This window comes from Camponotus floridanus, unplaced genomic scaffold (genome assembly GCF_003227725.1).
Source record: "Camponotus floridanus strain SB8 unplaced genomic scaffold, Cflo_v7.5 scaffold29, whole genome shotgun sequence".
In the NCBI taxonomy this organism is placed as follows: Eukaryota; Metazoa; Arthropoda; class Insecta; order Hymenoptera; family Formicidae; genus Camponotus; species Camponotus floridanus.
In genome coordinates this window covers 1,149,946-1,165,774 of record NW_020229425.1, presented here as the reverse complement: position 1 = coordinate 1,165,774, position 15,829 = coordinate 1,149,946, and the positions used below count along the sequence as shown (strand labels likewise).

Genomic DNA, 15,829 nt, shown 5'->3' with positions numbered 1-15,829 from the left:
TATTATATCATATTCGTGTGTACATTTGTTGAATCATTATTTTATAAATAAAAAAGTGCCTTTCAAGATATTAACTTACAAATACAAATAATTATAAATATGATTTTTTTTCTTTAACATCTATATAAATCATCTATCTCATCCTAGAAAGCGTGATATTATTTTTTGATAAATTTTTTCCATTTCTTTACTCCAAGAATAAATCTGTTTCTCATTATTATACATATATTATTTTATGTTACTACATTGAGAAATGTCTTACATATACTGAAGAATAAAAATAACACCATACGTTTATATAAATTATCATAATTTTTTACTAAAATATTTTTTGTATTTTTTATTAAAAATATTTATAAATTATCAATACGATACTCAAGAAACGAGCGATTATTTATAAATTATGTACATTCGATTTTTTAGTAAAATTTAAAATTTTTAGTAAAATTAAGATATCAAAATTTATCAGTTACTATATTTATTATCTATTACATATGAAAATAGAAAATAGAAATTTAAAAAGATGCGATAGCAAAACTTCACTTATTTCACGACCCTAAAGACCGATTGATGTGCGGAAAGAATGTGTGCATACAAACTACAGTAATTATTTTTGCGAGGGATAAATGTAAGCCATTGTTCCGGCCGACGAAATATGTAATATTCAAGACAATCACAATCTTCCTAGTTAGTTTTCAAAACTAGCAATCGCCAAACATGAAAGAAGACAAATTGGAACAGTGGTACAGATTACAGCTTTTCAAAGATCAATGATATGAATACTTGATGTACGGTCTTTGCAAAAAATGGTATAATTTAAATGTTCAGCTGCTTGTAATGTTCACAACAGCGGTAAGATAATATAACGTAATAAAAATGTAAAATAACAAACAATATTAAATAATAAGATTAATTAAATGATAAGAACAAAATACATTTATTGTCAAATTTCTTAGTCAAAATCAATAGAGAAACAAAATTGTAGGAATCTGTTTAAGACCACGCTATTATACAGCCATGCAACTATGCATGAAAAATCGCATCGTGTGCCGTGGGTTTAGAATTTATTCGAGCCGAATCATATGCAACAAAATTTCTCGTCCAATTTCGAGATAATTGTTATGTCAATTCCTTCTACGAATTCTTCGAGTGTGGACTTAAAATTACTATTAATGCATTATTATATTGAATTTGAGGACAAACATTTCCAACATACAAAATTACTTACATCATGTGTCTCTATTTATTAATTTTCACTTGACATATAAAAAAAGCAAGTTACTGCTTATATTTTCATTTTTCAATCTATGCTCTATATATATATATATATATATATATATATATATATATATATATATTAATGTTGCCAATTGAATATCGAAATAAAAATCCAATACATTGCAAGCATATAAGTAAGCGAAAAATGCGAATATCGTTCTACGCAATAAAAAAAAATAGTTGATAGATGGACGGTAACAATTTAGAAAAATTGTATCATATAAATTTTTACTCAAGAATATTTCCTATAAGAGCGTAGTTATTTGCATTTTGCTATAATGCTTTAAGGCAGACTGAGGCATAAATTTCATATTGAATAAAAAATGAGTTGCAATACTAGCGTTGTGACCATATAGGGAACGGATCATTGGTTATCAGTTAGAGTCATTATCTCGCAATGGCAATTGAACAATGGAAAGACGATATTACGTACGCGATGACCCCTATCAAAATGATTACATGGCCTATCGGTGTATGGCCGCTTCAAGTTTATGACATTTATTCGCTCTTACGTTGTATCTTAAGCACTTGTTGTGCGGTAAGTATCTTTTGGAAGTCGAAGATCATTGACATATTCGCGATCATTCAAAGACGACACGGAATATTATAATTGGTTGAACAAAAACTTCGGTGTAACGATCAGCATAGCAAGATTTTATTTTGAATTTTGGGTAATGCATATGATATGAAACGCTTTTGTGAACTGTAAAAGCACTTTAGATGAGTTGTAAATCAGCACAATTGTAAGTCATTACAAAAATTATAACAATAATAATATTTCAAGTTTCAAGTTTCATGATTTACGTGTATTTTTTCTTAAACATGTATAAAAATAATACGATTCTTCTCACAAAATATCATAAAAACTAGATTACTTATTATAAGAAGCTACATTATTTATTTCATGATTCCATCGTAACGATATGTAAAATAAAAGTTATATAATGTCACTTCTATTCTGAATATTATTAAATTTATTTTCTAAATTTTATATTTTGAAATTTTCTGTATTTCTGTATTTTATATTTTGAAATCTTTTATTTACATAAGTTGTATGACATATATATTATTTTAATACAGTTGTATTACATATATATTATTTTAATACAGATATTAGATTTTTGTGTTATTTTTATATATAAAGATTGATATATATAAACTGTATGCATAATATATAAATAGTATATATAAATATACAAATATATTAATATATGTATAACACTTTGCATTTATGAGTCAATCTTTAAAAAAAACGGTTTTTTTACCGTCTTTTATAGAATAAAAGAGAAAGAAAAGAAATGAGAGAGATTGAGTGAAAAGAAGTATGAAAATGAAAAAGTAGTATTCACATTTTAATAGAATATTTATTAGTAAGAATTTGTTCAGTTAGGAGTGAGATATTCTTTCAAACACGAAACATCATATATGGGAAAATGTATCAACAGAGCCTAATTGTGATCTTGCCTTCCATGGAGTTATACATGGGTTGTACTGACGTAGAGCAGAATATAGACTGTCTGACAATAATCTGTTGCGGATTGCTTGGTTTGCTGAAGACAACATGGTTTCGCATTTACGCAAATAGTTTAATTATCAATTACGATTCTGCTCTGAACGATTATTTAACAATTGACAATGCGAAAGATCGCGATATTATGAGAAAACATGCTTTTATAGGAAGGATTCTTTGCTGTTCTATGATGGGCTTTTCTTACCTTAGTTGTTTAACATATGCGATAATTCCTTTTTTTGATTATGTTCATAGTAATCGGATTAACATGACGAACGAAGATAAAATGTTAAAATACGCTCTGCCATCAAGATGTGCATTGGAATACTTTAATTTTCCTACAAGCATGTACATAATCTCTTGTCTTATCGAAACTGTTGTAGTGATTTTTTCGACTACAACAAATCTTGGTAATATTTATCTAATATTTATCTAATATTTCCTTATTTTTTATAGATATTTTATATTTTACATTTTTATCTAGTATTACTAGAAAACAAGAATTTTTTAATAAATAGTTTCCCAGATAACACATAAATATCATCTGAAAATCCAAAGAATATTCAATATAGTAGATAGGACAGATATCCTACAAACATTCAGTGATTATCCAGTGGATATTTATGAAATATTTATATTTTAACATAATATATATATATATATATATATATATATATATAAGATTTCTAAATTATATTAAACACATAAGATTACACATAAGATAATAAACATATTAAATATTTTATATTTTCATAAACAATAAATTTATAAAACATCTTAAAATATTTAACACAAATATCTTTATGGATATAATCAGAAAAATCATAAGAATGTATTGTGCTATCTGGGTTATTCTTAATATAAAGATTTTTATTAATCTTATTTATTACTATATTAATTTTTTCATTTATAGAAAATATTGCAGAAGCGCGGAAGTTTGAGTGGTTCTATGGTAAATTGTTCAAAATAAAATGATCTATGATCATATATTAAAATCATATTCAATTCTTCTGATATATACATATAAAATATTAGTAGCAATTTATTACAATTATATTACATTTAACGGCAAATTTTTTTATTAAAAATGCAAATGAAAATAATATCATATGGCACACTTAATGTATCATTACAGCTTGTTTGAAGAAAGAAACAAAATTTAAAAAAAATTACAATTACAATTTATTTAAAAAAAGAGACAAAATTTTAAAAAAACTTTCGCGCCTTATGCAAAAGATATTATGTTTTAAACATATACATTAAAACATAAGAAAAATATTACTTGTTTTTTGTGACACATATTTAATTTTTTAATTTAAGAAACATGTTTAATTACAATAGAATAATAAATACATATATATATATATATATATATATATATATATATATATATTTCAATGCAATAAGACAATTCGGTACAATTTCCCAAAGGTAACGACGCATTATTTCTCAACATTACATTGCATGTTTGCGGTCAAGTGAACATTCTAAGGCTCCATTTCATGAACTTCGATGTCACAAGTCCACGAATATACGATCGTTTTAACGTGCTAATTCAAAGACATTGTTATCTAATAACGCTGGCCAGAGAACTTGCCGATCTGATCAGTTTCGTATTGCTAATAGAATTATTCATCATCAGCATATTATTATGTATAATGGGTGAATATTACATTAATTATGATTATGTTTAGCGAAATATATGAATTATAAATTTATAAAATTAAAGATTTAGCAGACAAGTATTCTTTTCAGGATTTCAATTCATCTTTGCGTTGAAAGTCAATGATATCGTTATGATAGGAAAGAGTTTAATGACATTAAGTGCCTTTCTGATACAATTAACATTGTATAGTTTTATCGGGAATTATTTGAAATCTGAAATGGAGGAGATAGGACTCTCTATTTATCAAAGTGCTTGGCATAGCTTTCCTAGGAAATTGGCAAGAAACATAATCTTTATTCTTATGCAGACAAAATCTCCAGTCACGTTGCAGGCTGGAAATTTCATCGTAGTCAATCTGTCAACTTATGTGAGCATTTTAAAAACCTCTTTTTCCTATTTGTCTGTACTTCGTATAATGCTGGAAGTGTGAAATATAAGATGTAATTTAAAAAAATTTGAAAACTGCAAACATTTTATACCTTTAAAATAGTACGATATAATGATTTTAAAATAGAAATACATAAAAAAATGTTTACTGAAGTGCTACGTCAATATACTTATCATTAATCTATTTGTTCCAAATCAATTTTTCCTACTCAATATCAAGAATATAAACATATTAAATTTATTATTTATACATTATAAAATTAAATTTGTAGACAGATATTTTCGAACATAGGTAAAATTATTTATCTGTGTCGCGTAATTTTCCATCAATTAATTTTGTTGGTATATAGAATAATAAGAACAATATTTATTTTTTCGCATCTTCATCTTTGATCAAATTGAAATTATGCTACTTATTGACTAAATAATATCGAGATAAAGTATTACAATGTGCGTACATACAGGTAAGTCAAATGCATACGATCCCGCTCAAGAAAAAAAAATTTCTCGACGGTAACAATTTAGAAATTGTATCATATAAATTTTTACTGGACAATAATTTTATGTAAAAGCGTTGTGCAATCATAGTGCTTCAAAAGAGAGACTGATAAGTATATATACTTCACATTGAATAATAAATGTTACGTTGAATAGTAAATGAGTTGGAATGCCTGCGTTGTGACAATATAGCAAGCCGATCATTGGTTATTGGCATCAGTTAAAGCCATTATCTCCACAATGACAAGTGAACAATATAAGAATGATATCGCATACGCGATGACCCCTTTTAAATTGATTACATGGCCTATCGGTGTATGGCCACTTCAAGTTTATGACCTTTATTCGCTGTTACGTTGTGCCTTAGGCACTTGTTGTGCGGTAAGTATCTTTTCGAAATCGAAGATCATTGATATACTCGCGATCGTTCGAAGATGACACGGAATATTACCTACGATATTGCAATTGATTGGAGAAAACTTCGGTGTAACGATGAGCATGCAAGATTTTATATTTTGAATTTTGGATAATGAATGGTATGAAACGGTTATGAATTTTAAAAGCACTTTAGATGTGTTGTAAATCAGCATAATTGTAAGTCATTAAAAAATTATAACAATAAGAATATTTGTTTTAAGATTTATGTCTATTTTTTCTTAAACATGTATAAAAATCATACGATCCTTCTACGAAATATTATAAAAAGCTACATATTATTTATTTCATGATTTCATCATAACGAACACATATAAAACAAAATAGTTATATAATGTCACTTTGATTTTGAATATTGTTATATTTTTTCGCGTATTTTATATGTTGAAGAAGAGAAATTTTTTATTTACATAAATTTTGTTACCCATATATTATTTTAATAATATATATTTTTGTATTATTTTTATATCTCAAGATTGACATAAAATTGTATACAAAAAATATATAAATAGTAAATATATACAAATATATTGATATATGTATAAGACTTTACATTAATCTTAAAGAAAAAAACGTTTTTTTATCGTTTATTACCGTCTTTTATAGAATGAAAGAGAAAGAAAAAATTGATAAAAATTAAGCGGAAAGAAGCGTGAGAATGAAAAAGTAGCATTCACATTTTATGATTATAGCATATTTATTAGTAAAAATTTATTGAGTTAGTAGTGAAATATATTTTTATTGAGCACCAAACATTATATGTGGGGAAATATATCAACAGAGCCTAGTTGTGATTTTGCCGTCTATGGAGATATGTATGGGCTGTACTGACGTAACGCAAAGCATAGAGTGTCTGATGATAATCTGTTGCGGATTGCTTGGTGTGCTGAAGACGACATGGTTCCGCATATATGCAAATAGTTTAATTATCAATTACAGTTCTGCCTTAAATGATTATCTAACAATTGACAACATAAAAGAGCGCAAAATTATGCGAAAACATGCTTTTATAGGAAGGATTCTTTGCTCTTCTTTAATGAGCATTGCTTACTTTAGTAATCTAATATCTGGAATAGTTCCTATTTTAGATTATGATAGTAATCAGATTAACATAATAAATGAAAGTATGACACTAGAGTACGCTATGCCATCAAGATGCGCTCTGGAATATTTTAATTTTCCAACGAATATGTTTAAAATCTTCTGTCTGCTTGAAACTGTTGCAATGATATTTGCGTCTACAACTAATCTTGGTAATATATAGTTAATATTTATGTATTTTTTATGAATATATCATATTTTATCTAATATTATAACAAACAAGAATGTGTGTGTGTGTTGTGTGTGTTGTTTGTGTTGTGTGTTTTAACATAAAATTTCTCAGATAGTCATAGATCTTTGGAAATCCATAGGTCATCCAATATAATAGACAAGGCAGATATTTTACTGGTATCCAATAACTATCTAATAAACATTTATGAGACATTTATATTTTATTATATATATATATATATATATATATATATATATATATGAATATATATATTTCAGACAAAAGTTATATGGCTTGAAGGGGGACATAAGATGGTGCATGATTAGTTTGACCTTGAAGAGTCACCTGAAGATCAGATGAAGGTCACCTCCAACTTTTTAAATAGGATACTTTACATACTTTTACATATTCTTGTAGCTTGTCTCAAGAGCTTTCCAAAACACTATAATAAAGTATTTTTTCATTGAGTACTTTCCGAGTTATGAGGCTTGAAATCATTTCTTAATTTTATATTAAAATAACTACTTTAAATAAAATACTTTATTATAATGTTTTGGAAAGCTCTTGAGGCAAGCTACAAGAATATGCAAAAGTATATAGGATGTCCCATTTAAAAAGTTAAAGGTGATCTTCAGGTGACTCTTCAAGGTCAAACAAATAGCAACATCTTATGTCCCCATTTAACTCCCCCCGCCCTTCACCCTCGCTAGCCTACTCCGATATATTTCTATCTGTAGGGAAATTATAATAATAAATCTATAATTTTGTATTATTATATATTAAATCATCTTTTCTCCATCAAAACCTCTACAATACATATACGTAAGAGATTTCTGAATTATATTAAATAACTTAAAAAAAAATAATAATCACATATTAAATTTTAATAAAATAAATTTGTAGTACTATCTTAAAACATTTTACGCAAATCATCTTGAATTATTTTGGATACATTCAGGAGAATGTTTTTTGTGCTATCTGGGTTATTTTATATGTATAAAGATTTTTATTAATCTTATTTATATTATATTAACTATTTCATCTATTATAGAAAATATTGCAAAGGCGCGGAAGTTCTTGTTTGGTTTCATAATCACATAGTTCAATTTGTCCCATTGAGATATATATATATATATATATATATATATATATATATATATAATTTAAGATATATTAAAATCAACCAAATTACCTGATCAGGTATATTAAATTAAATGGAAGAATTTCTTTATTAAAAGAGATATATTAAAGGGTATATTAAATTAAATGGAAGAATTTCTTTATTAAAAGATAAAGATAAAAATAATTATATATGACATAATGAATTATTGAATTTTAAAAAAAACTTTTTTAAAAAACTTTCGCGCCTTACGCAAAGAATGATGTATAAAAACATATATATACAGAATGTTTGACGTAAGGTGTCTCATTGAAAATATGCAAGTAGATCTCGTTAAACTGAACGAAAAAGTCTTATATTTTGCAAACAACCACATAATTTAATTTGTAATAAAATTTCGAAATATTAAAGAAGATCGATCAATGAGTGCGCGATCCATGTGGCTAGACCATAAGATGTATGCTCTAGGCGCATCAATGGCGAATCGCTGATAGATATGTCAGCGATGAGTGGCACATGACAACGAAAAGTTTGGATCGTACCTTCTTCGACTTTTGTGTTTTGCTGCCGTACGACTTTCACTATTGATACGCTTACAACTATATAGAGCACATATCCCATAGTCTAACTGTATAAAACGCATGCTTATTTGCAAACCCTTTTTAATTAATATTTTAACAATTATTGTAAAAATTGGTAAAGATTTTTCTGTTTAGTTTACTGCGCTTTATCCGCTCAAGAGCGTTGGTCCAATCTTTATCAAACATCCTATATATGTATATATGTATATAATATAAAAAAAATATTATTTGTGTTATTTTTTGTGACATATCTTTTAATTATATGTTTAATTACAATAGAATAATAAGTACAAATGTATATTTCAATACGATAAGACAATTCGGCGCATCAATGCATTTCCCAAAGGTAACGACGCATTGTTTCTCAACATTACATTACATGTTTGTGGTCAAGTGAACATTCTGAGGCTCAATTTCATCAACTTCGATGTTACAAGTCCGCGAATATGCGATCGTTTCAACGCCTTAATTCAAAGACATCAAGAACTGATAACGCTGGCCAGAGAACTTTCCGATCTGATGAGTTTTGTATTGCTAATAGAACTATTCATCATCAGCATATTATTATGTATAATGGGTAAACATACACTTATGATTGTTCAGTAAAAATTTATGTAAATTATATATTTATAAAGAAAGATTTATGTTCAATCAACAAATATTATTTGCAGGATTTCAGATCATTATAATGTTGAAAGACAATGACATCATTATGATAGGGAAGAGTTTAATGACACTGAGTGCCTTTCTGATACAACTAACATTATATAGTTTTATCGGGAATTACCTGAAATCTGAAATGGAGGAGATAGGACTCTCTATTTATCAAAGTGCATGGTACAGCTTTCCTACAAAATTGCAGAGAAACGTAAACTTTATTGTTATGCAAACAAAATCTCCAGTCGCGTTGCAGGCTGGAAATTTCATCGTAGTTAATCTGTCAACTTATGTAAGCATTTTAAAAACCTCATTTTCGTATTTGTCTGTTCTCCGTATAATGCTCGAAGAGTGAAATATAAGATATAATTAAAAGAAGTTATTGGTAACTGCAAATCTTATACTTTCGAAATATGATATAATGATTTTAAAATAGAAATGCGACAAAAAATTTACTGAAATGCCACGACAATATATTTATCACTCACATTAATCCATTTGTTCCAAATCAATTTTTTCTATACAATATCAATAATATACACACATACATCATAAATTATATACATAGTAATTTTTCATACATTGTTATATTGATTTTGTATACAGATATTTTCATGGACATGTAAAGTTATTTGTGTCGCGTAATTTTTCAATTAATTTTATTGATATATAGAATAATAAAAGCATTACCTATTTGCTCACATTTTTATCCTTGAACAAATTGAATTTATTTTTTTCCTTCTGTCACGGCCAAAGAAGAGAAAGATAGGGATGTATGTGGGAGGAGGTCGGACGTGTCTTTACGTTCATTTGGTCAACGAGCGACAAAATCCATCCATGATAATGGCATTGATGCATATCCTATGGAGAGAGCATTCACACATTTTTTCAGCCTAACGAATAATTGCTAGAAGACAATATTCGCAGACTAGAAAAATATGTGAGGCGCAAGTGGCTGGATCGGGAATCGAATCCGAGTCTTTCGCTTTCCGGGCAACTGCTCTAAACTATTGAGCTATCCAGACCTCACACCTAATGCTTTTTAACACAGTGATATGCGACTCCAAACTGATATTGGTATCTCACTCAATGGATGCAATGCCGATTGCCACGGAGGATCCCTGAAAGGTCGCTCGCTGATCAAATAAGTGCCGGTGGAAGTATTCGCGTACATGCTGGCTTCCGACTGGCCTTTCGTGTGAAAACGGTACTGACGAGCACGACGCCGTAGAGTGATCACATCCCCCAAGATCCCTCTAGAATATATTAAAATTTCCACTGTACCAAATAGCAGTGGCGGATGGACCTAATATAGGGCCGGGGCAGGCTTCCAGTACTAGTATCGAGATAGACTATTACAATATGCGCATATGCAGGTCAAACGCACATGATCCCTCTTAGCAAAAGAAATATTTTCGACAGTAAAAATTTAGAAATTGCAATAGATAAACTTTTACTCGACAACAATTTTACGTAAAAGCGTAGTTTTATCATTTAGATATAATGTTTTAAAAGAGGCAACCTGACAAGCATATACTTCACGTACTAAATTGCACATTGAATAATAAATGAGCTGGAATACTTGCGTTGTGACAATATAGCAACCCGATCACCAGTTATAGCCATCAGTTAAAGCCATTATCTCCACAATGACAAGTGAACAATATAAGAATGATATCGCATACGCGATGACCCCTTGTAAATTGATTGCATGGCCTGTTGGTGTATGGCCACTTCAAGTTTATGACATTTATTCGCTGTTACGTTGTGTCTTAGGCACTTGTTGGACGGTAAGTATCTTTCCGAAGTCAAAGATCATTGACATATTTGCGACCGTTCGAAGACGACACGGAATATTACCTACGATATTGTAATTGATTGGAGAAAACTTCGGTGTAACGATGAGCATAGCAAGATTTTATATTTTGTATTTTGGATAACGCATATAGTATGAAACGGTTTTTTATGAACTGTAGAAACACTTTAGATGTGTTGTAAATCAGCATAATTGTAAGTCGTTAAAAAATTATAACAGTAAGAATATTTATTTTAAGTTTTATGATTTATGTCTATTTTTTCTTAAACATGTATAAAAATCATACGATCCTTCTACGAAATATTATAAAAAGCTACATATTATTTATTTCATGATTCCATCATAACGATTATATGTAAAACAAAATAGTTATATAATGTCACTTTGATTTTAAATATTGTTACATTTTTTCGCGTATTTTATATGTTGAAGAAGAGAAATTTTTTTATTTACATAAATTTTGTTACCCATATAATATTTTAATAATATACATTTTTGTATTATTTTTATATCTAAAGATTGACATAAAATTGTATACAATAAAATATGTATATAGTAAATATATACAAAAATATTGATATACGTATAAGACTTTACATTAATCTTAAAGAAAAAAATGTTTTTTTATACCATCTTTTATAGAATAAAAGAGAAAGAAAAAAATTGATAAAAATTGAGCGGAAAGAAGCGTGAGAATGAGAAAGTAGCATTCACATCTTACGATTAATAGCATATTTATTAGTAAAAATTTATTGAGTTAGTAGTGAAATATATTTTTATTGAGCACCAAACATTATATGTGGGGAAATGTATCAACAGAGCCTAATTGTGATTTTGCCGGCTATGGAGATATGTATGGGCTGTACTGACGTAATGCAAAGCATAGAGTGTCTGATGACAATCTGTTGCGGATCGCTTGGTGTGCTGAAGGCGACATGGTTCCGCATATATGCAAATAGTTTAATTATGAATTACAGTTCTGCCTTAAATGATTATCTAACAATTGACAACATAAAAGAGCGCAAAATTATGCGAAAACATGCTTTTATAGGAAGAATTCTTTGCACTTCTTTAATGACCATTGCTTACTCTAGTAATCTATTAGCTGGAATAAGTAAAATTTTAGCTTATGACAGTAATCGGATTAACATAACAAATGAAAGTATAATACTAGATTACGTTATACCATCAAGATGCGCTCTGGAATATCTTAATTTTCCAACGAGTATGTTTAAAATTGTCAGTCTGGTTGAAACTGCTGCATTGATGCTTGGCTCTACAACTAATCTTGGTAATATGTAGTTAATATTTGCCCATTTTTTATGAATATTTCATATTTTATCCAATATTATAACAAATAAGAATTTTTTAATAAAAAATTTCCTAGATAGCCATAGATATCTCTGGAAATCCGTAAGTCATCCAATATAATACATAATAATACGTAATATAAACAAGGCAGATATTTTACTGATATCCAATAATTATCCAGTAAACATTTATGAGGTATTATACTTTATATATATATATATATATATATATATATATATATATATATATATACATGTAGGGTGATTCAAAATAACCTATTGTCTTTAAAATAAAATATTCCTGACTCAATTCTGAGATAACTTTTCCTTTTGCAAAATTTTGTCCAAAACTTAGTTTCTGAATTATAAAAGAAAATAGTTAACTTATTACGGGTCGAGCAAGAGGCAGCCGCGATTTACCGTTAAACTGAGCCCGTAATAAGTTAATTATTTCCTTTCATAATTCAAAAACTAAACTTTGGACAAAATTTTGCGAAGGGAAAATCTCAGAATTGAGTCCGGAATATGTCACTTTAAGGACAATATATATATATATATATATATATATATATATATATATATATATATACAGCGTGTCCCACCTAGAAGTGGCCACCCCCTTTTATCTTTTAAACTAAAAGAGATAGACCGTAACAAATATATACGAAATTAAATGGCTTGAACTGACTGAACTTTATTGTAAGTATAGTGATTGATTACAAAATTTATCTGTATTGAAGAACGGAGAGATATGCATAATTTTTTTATAATAATGTAGATATTTTGATATAACAAAAATTGTAACGCTGTTTGAAACAAATATAACAATGTATGATTTAATGTAAATATTTTACATATTATACAAGATTTTCCGACTTGAAATATCGCGGGCGACGTCCGCCATTTCATTTTCGGCCCTGCGATATAGTCAACTTCTGATTCGTGCATTAGAGGTTGACGTATGTCATAATTTAGAAATATCTTACGTATAGATATAATATATATATATATATATATATATATATATATACGTAAGAGATTTCTGAATTATATTAAATAACTTAAAAAAAGATAATCACATATATTAAATTTTAATAAAATAAATTTGTAATACTATCTTAAAACATTTTACACAAATCATCTTGAATTATTTTGGATACATTCAGGATGTCCATGAGAATATTTTTTGTGCTATCTGGGTTATTTTATATATATATATATATGTATATATATATATATATAAAGATTTTTATTAATCTTATTTATATTATATTAACTATTTTACCTATTATAGAAAATATTGCGAAGGCACCAAAGTTCGTGTGGTTTCATAGCAATTTGTCCCTTGATTTTGTCCCTTCATAGCAATTTGTCCATTGATATAATTTAAGATATATTAAAATCAATATATATATTAAAATCAACCAAATTCTCTGATCAGGTATATTAAATTAAATGGAAGAATTTTTTTGTTGAGAAATAAAGATAAAAATAATCATATATGACATAATGGTTTACTGAATTTAAAAAAAAATTTAAAATTTTTAAAAAACTTTTGCGCCTTACGTGAAGAATTATATTTAAAAAAAAAAAAAAATATATATATATATATATATACTGTATGAACGAAAAAATCTTATACCATTTTGCAAATAACCACATAAAATTTCGAGATATTAATTAAAGAAGATCGATGAGTGCGCGATCCACATGGCTAGGCCAGAGATATACCATGAGCGTATCAATGGCGAATCGCTGATAGATATGTTAGCGATGAGTGGCACATGACAAGAAAATTTTAGATCGTATCTTCTTCGACTTTTGTATTTTCGTCGCTGTATGACTTTCGTTATTGACACGCCTAGAACTATAGAGCACATATCTCATAATCTAGCTGTATAAAACGCGCGCTTATTTGCAAACCCTTTTTAATTAATATTTTACAATTATTGTAAAAATTGATAAAGACTTTCCTATTCAGTTTACTGTATTCGATCTGCTCAAGAGCGTTAGTCTAATCTTTATCAAACATCCTATATGTGTATATAACATAAGAGAAATATTATTTGTGTTATTTTTTGTGATACATATTTTTTAATTATATGTTTAATTGCAATAGAATAATAAGTACAAATGTATATTTCAATGCAATAAGACAATTTGGCATCAATGCATTTCCCAAAGGTAACGACTTATTGTTTGTCAACATTACATTACATGTTTGCGGTCAAGTGAACATTTTGAGGCTCAATTTCATCAACTTTGATGTTACAAGTCCACGAATATGCGATCGTTTCAACGCGTTAATTCAAAGACATCAAGAACTGATAACGCTGGCCAGAGAACTTTCTGATCTGATGAATTTTGTATTGCTAATAGAACTATTTTTCATCAGCATATTATTATGTATAATGGGTAAATATCATGATACTTATAAATATTCAGCGAAATATGTAAATTATGTATTTATAAAGAAAAATTTATGTTTCAACGGATATTATTTTCAGGATTTCAGATCATTATAATGTTGAAAAACAATGATATCGTTATGATAGGACAGAGTTTAATAATAATTAGTGCCTTCATGATACAACTCTCATTACATAGTTTTATCGGGAATTATTTGAAATCTGAAATGGAGGACGTAGGACTCTCTATTTATCAAAGTGCATGGTACAGCTTTCCTACGAATTTGCAGAGAAACGTAAACTTTATTCTTATGCAAACAAAATCTCCAGTCGCGTTGCAGGCTGGAAATTTCATCGTAGTTAATCTGTCAACTTATGTGAGCATTTTAAAAACCTCATTTTCGTATTTGTCTGTCCTCCGTATAATGCTCGAAGAGTGAAATATAAGATATAATTAAAAGAAATTATTAGTAACTGCAAATCTTATACTTTCGAAATACGATATAATGATTTTAAAATAGAAATGCGACAGAAAAATTTACTGAAATGCCACGACAATATATTTATCACTCACATTAATCTATTTGTTTCAAATCAATTTTTTCTATACAATATCAATAATATACACACATACATAGTAAATTATATACATAGTAATTTTTCATACATTGTTATATTGATTTTGTATACAGATATTTTCGTACATGTAAAATTATTTGTGTCCCGTAATTTTTCATCAATTAATTTTATTGATATATAGAATAATAAAAGCATTACTTATTTGCTCACATTTTTATCCTTGAACAAATTGAATTTATCCTTTTCCTTCTGTCACGGCCAAACTAGTATTGAAATAAAATATTACAATGTGCGCATATGCAAGTAAGTCA

At 27.8% G+C, this 15,829-nt stretch overlaps 3 protein-coding genes across 5 annotated transcripts; all 3 read left to right on the top strand.

The window, feature by feature from the left end:
• The first annotated feature begins 1,619 nt into the window (after nucleotides 1-1,619).
• LOC109610018 (putative odorant receptor 71a) lies at nucleotides 1,620-4,934 on the top strand. Its single transcript, XM_025409915.1, has 4 exons — nucleotides 1,620-1,816; nucleotides 2,724-3,198; nucleotides 4,220-4,450; nucleotides 4,544-4,934. Exons 1-4 carry the CDS (start codon nucleotides 1,676-1,678, stop codon nucleotides 4,882-4,884), a joined length of 1,188 nt encoding a protein of 395 aa, XP_025265700.1. The 5' UTR covers nucleotides 1,620-1,675; the 3' UTR covers nucleotides 4,885-4,934.
• A 647-nt stretch (nucleotides 4,935-5,581) lies between these two features.
• Nucleotides 5,582-9,929, top strand: LOC112637037 (odorant receptor 13a-like). Of its 2 annotated transcripts, none has more exons than XM_025409920.1 (4): nucleotides 5,582-5,720; nucleotides 6,556-7,027; nucleotides 9,143-9,325; nucleotides 9,420-9,929. In XM_025409920.1, the coding sequence occupies exons 1-4, from the start codon at nucleotides 5,619-5,621 to the stop codon at nucleotides 9,758-9,760; spliced, it is 1,098 nt and encodes a 365-aa protein (XP_025265705.1). In that variant the 5' UTR covers nucleotides 5,582-5,618; the 3' UTR covers nucleotides 9,761-9,929. The 2 variants fall into 2 exon arrangements, with proteins under 2 accessions (XP_025265705.1, XP_019883249.1); XM_020027690.2 differs by having other exon boundaries at nucleotides 9,095-9,325.
• A 1,127-nt stretch (nucleotides 9,930-11,056) lies between these two features.
• LOC109610030 lies at nucleotides 11,057-15,537 on the top strand. Of its 2 annotated transcripts, none has more exons than XM_025409919.1 (4): nucleotides 11,057-11,195; nucleotides 12,041-12,512; nucleotides 14,764-14,946; nucleotides 15,039-15,537. In XM_025409919.1, the coding sequence occupies exons 1-4, from the start codon at nucleotides 11,094-11,096 to the stop codon at nucleotides 15,377-15,379; spliced, it is 1,098 nt and encodes a 365-aa protein (XP_025265704.1). In that variant the 5' UTR covers nucleotides 11,057-11,093; the 3' UTR covers nucleotides 15,380-15,537. The 2 variants fall into 2 exon arrangements, with proteins under 2 accessions (XP_025265704.1, XP_019883252.2); XM_020027693.2 differs by having other exon boundaries at nucleotides 14,716-14,946.
• The last annotated feature ends 292 nt before the right edge of the window (nucleotides 15,538-15,829 follow it).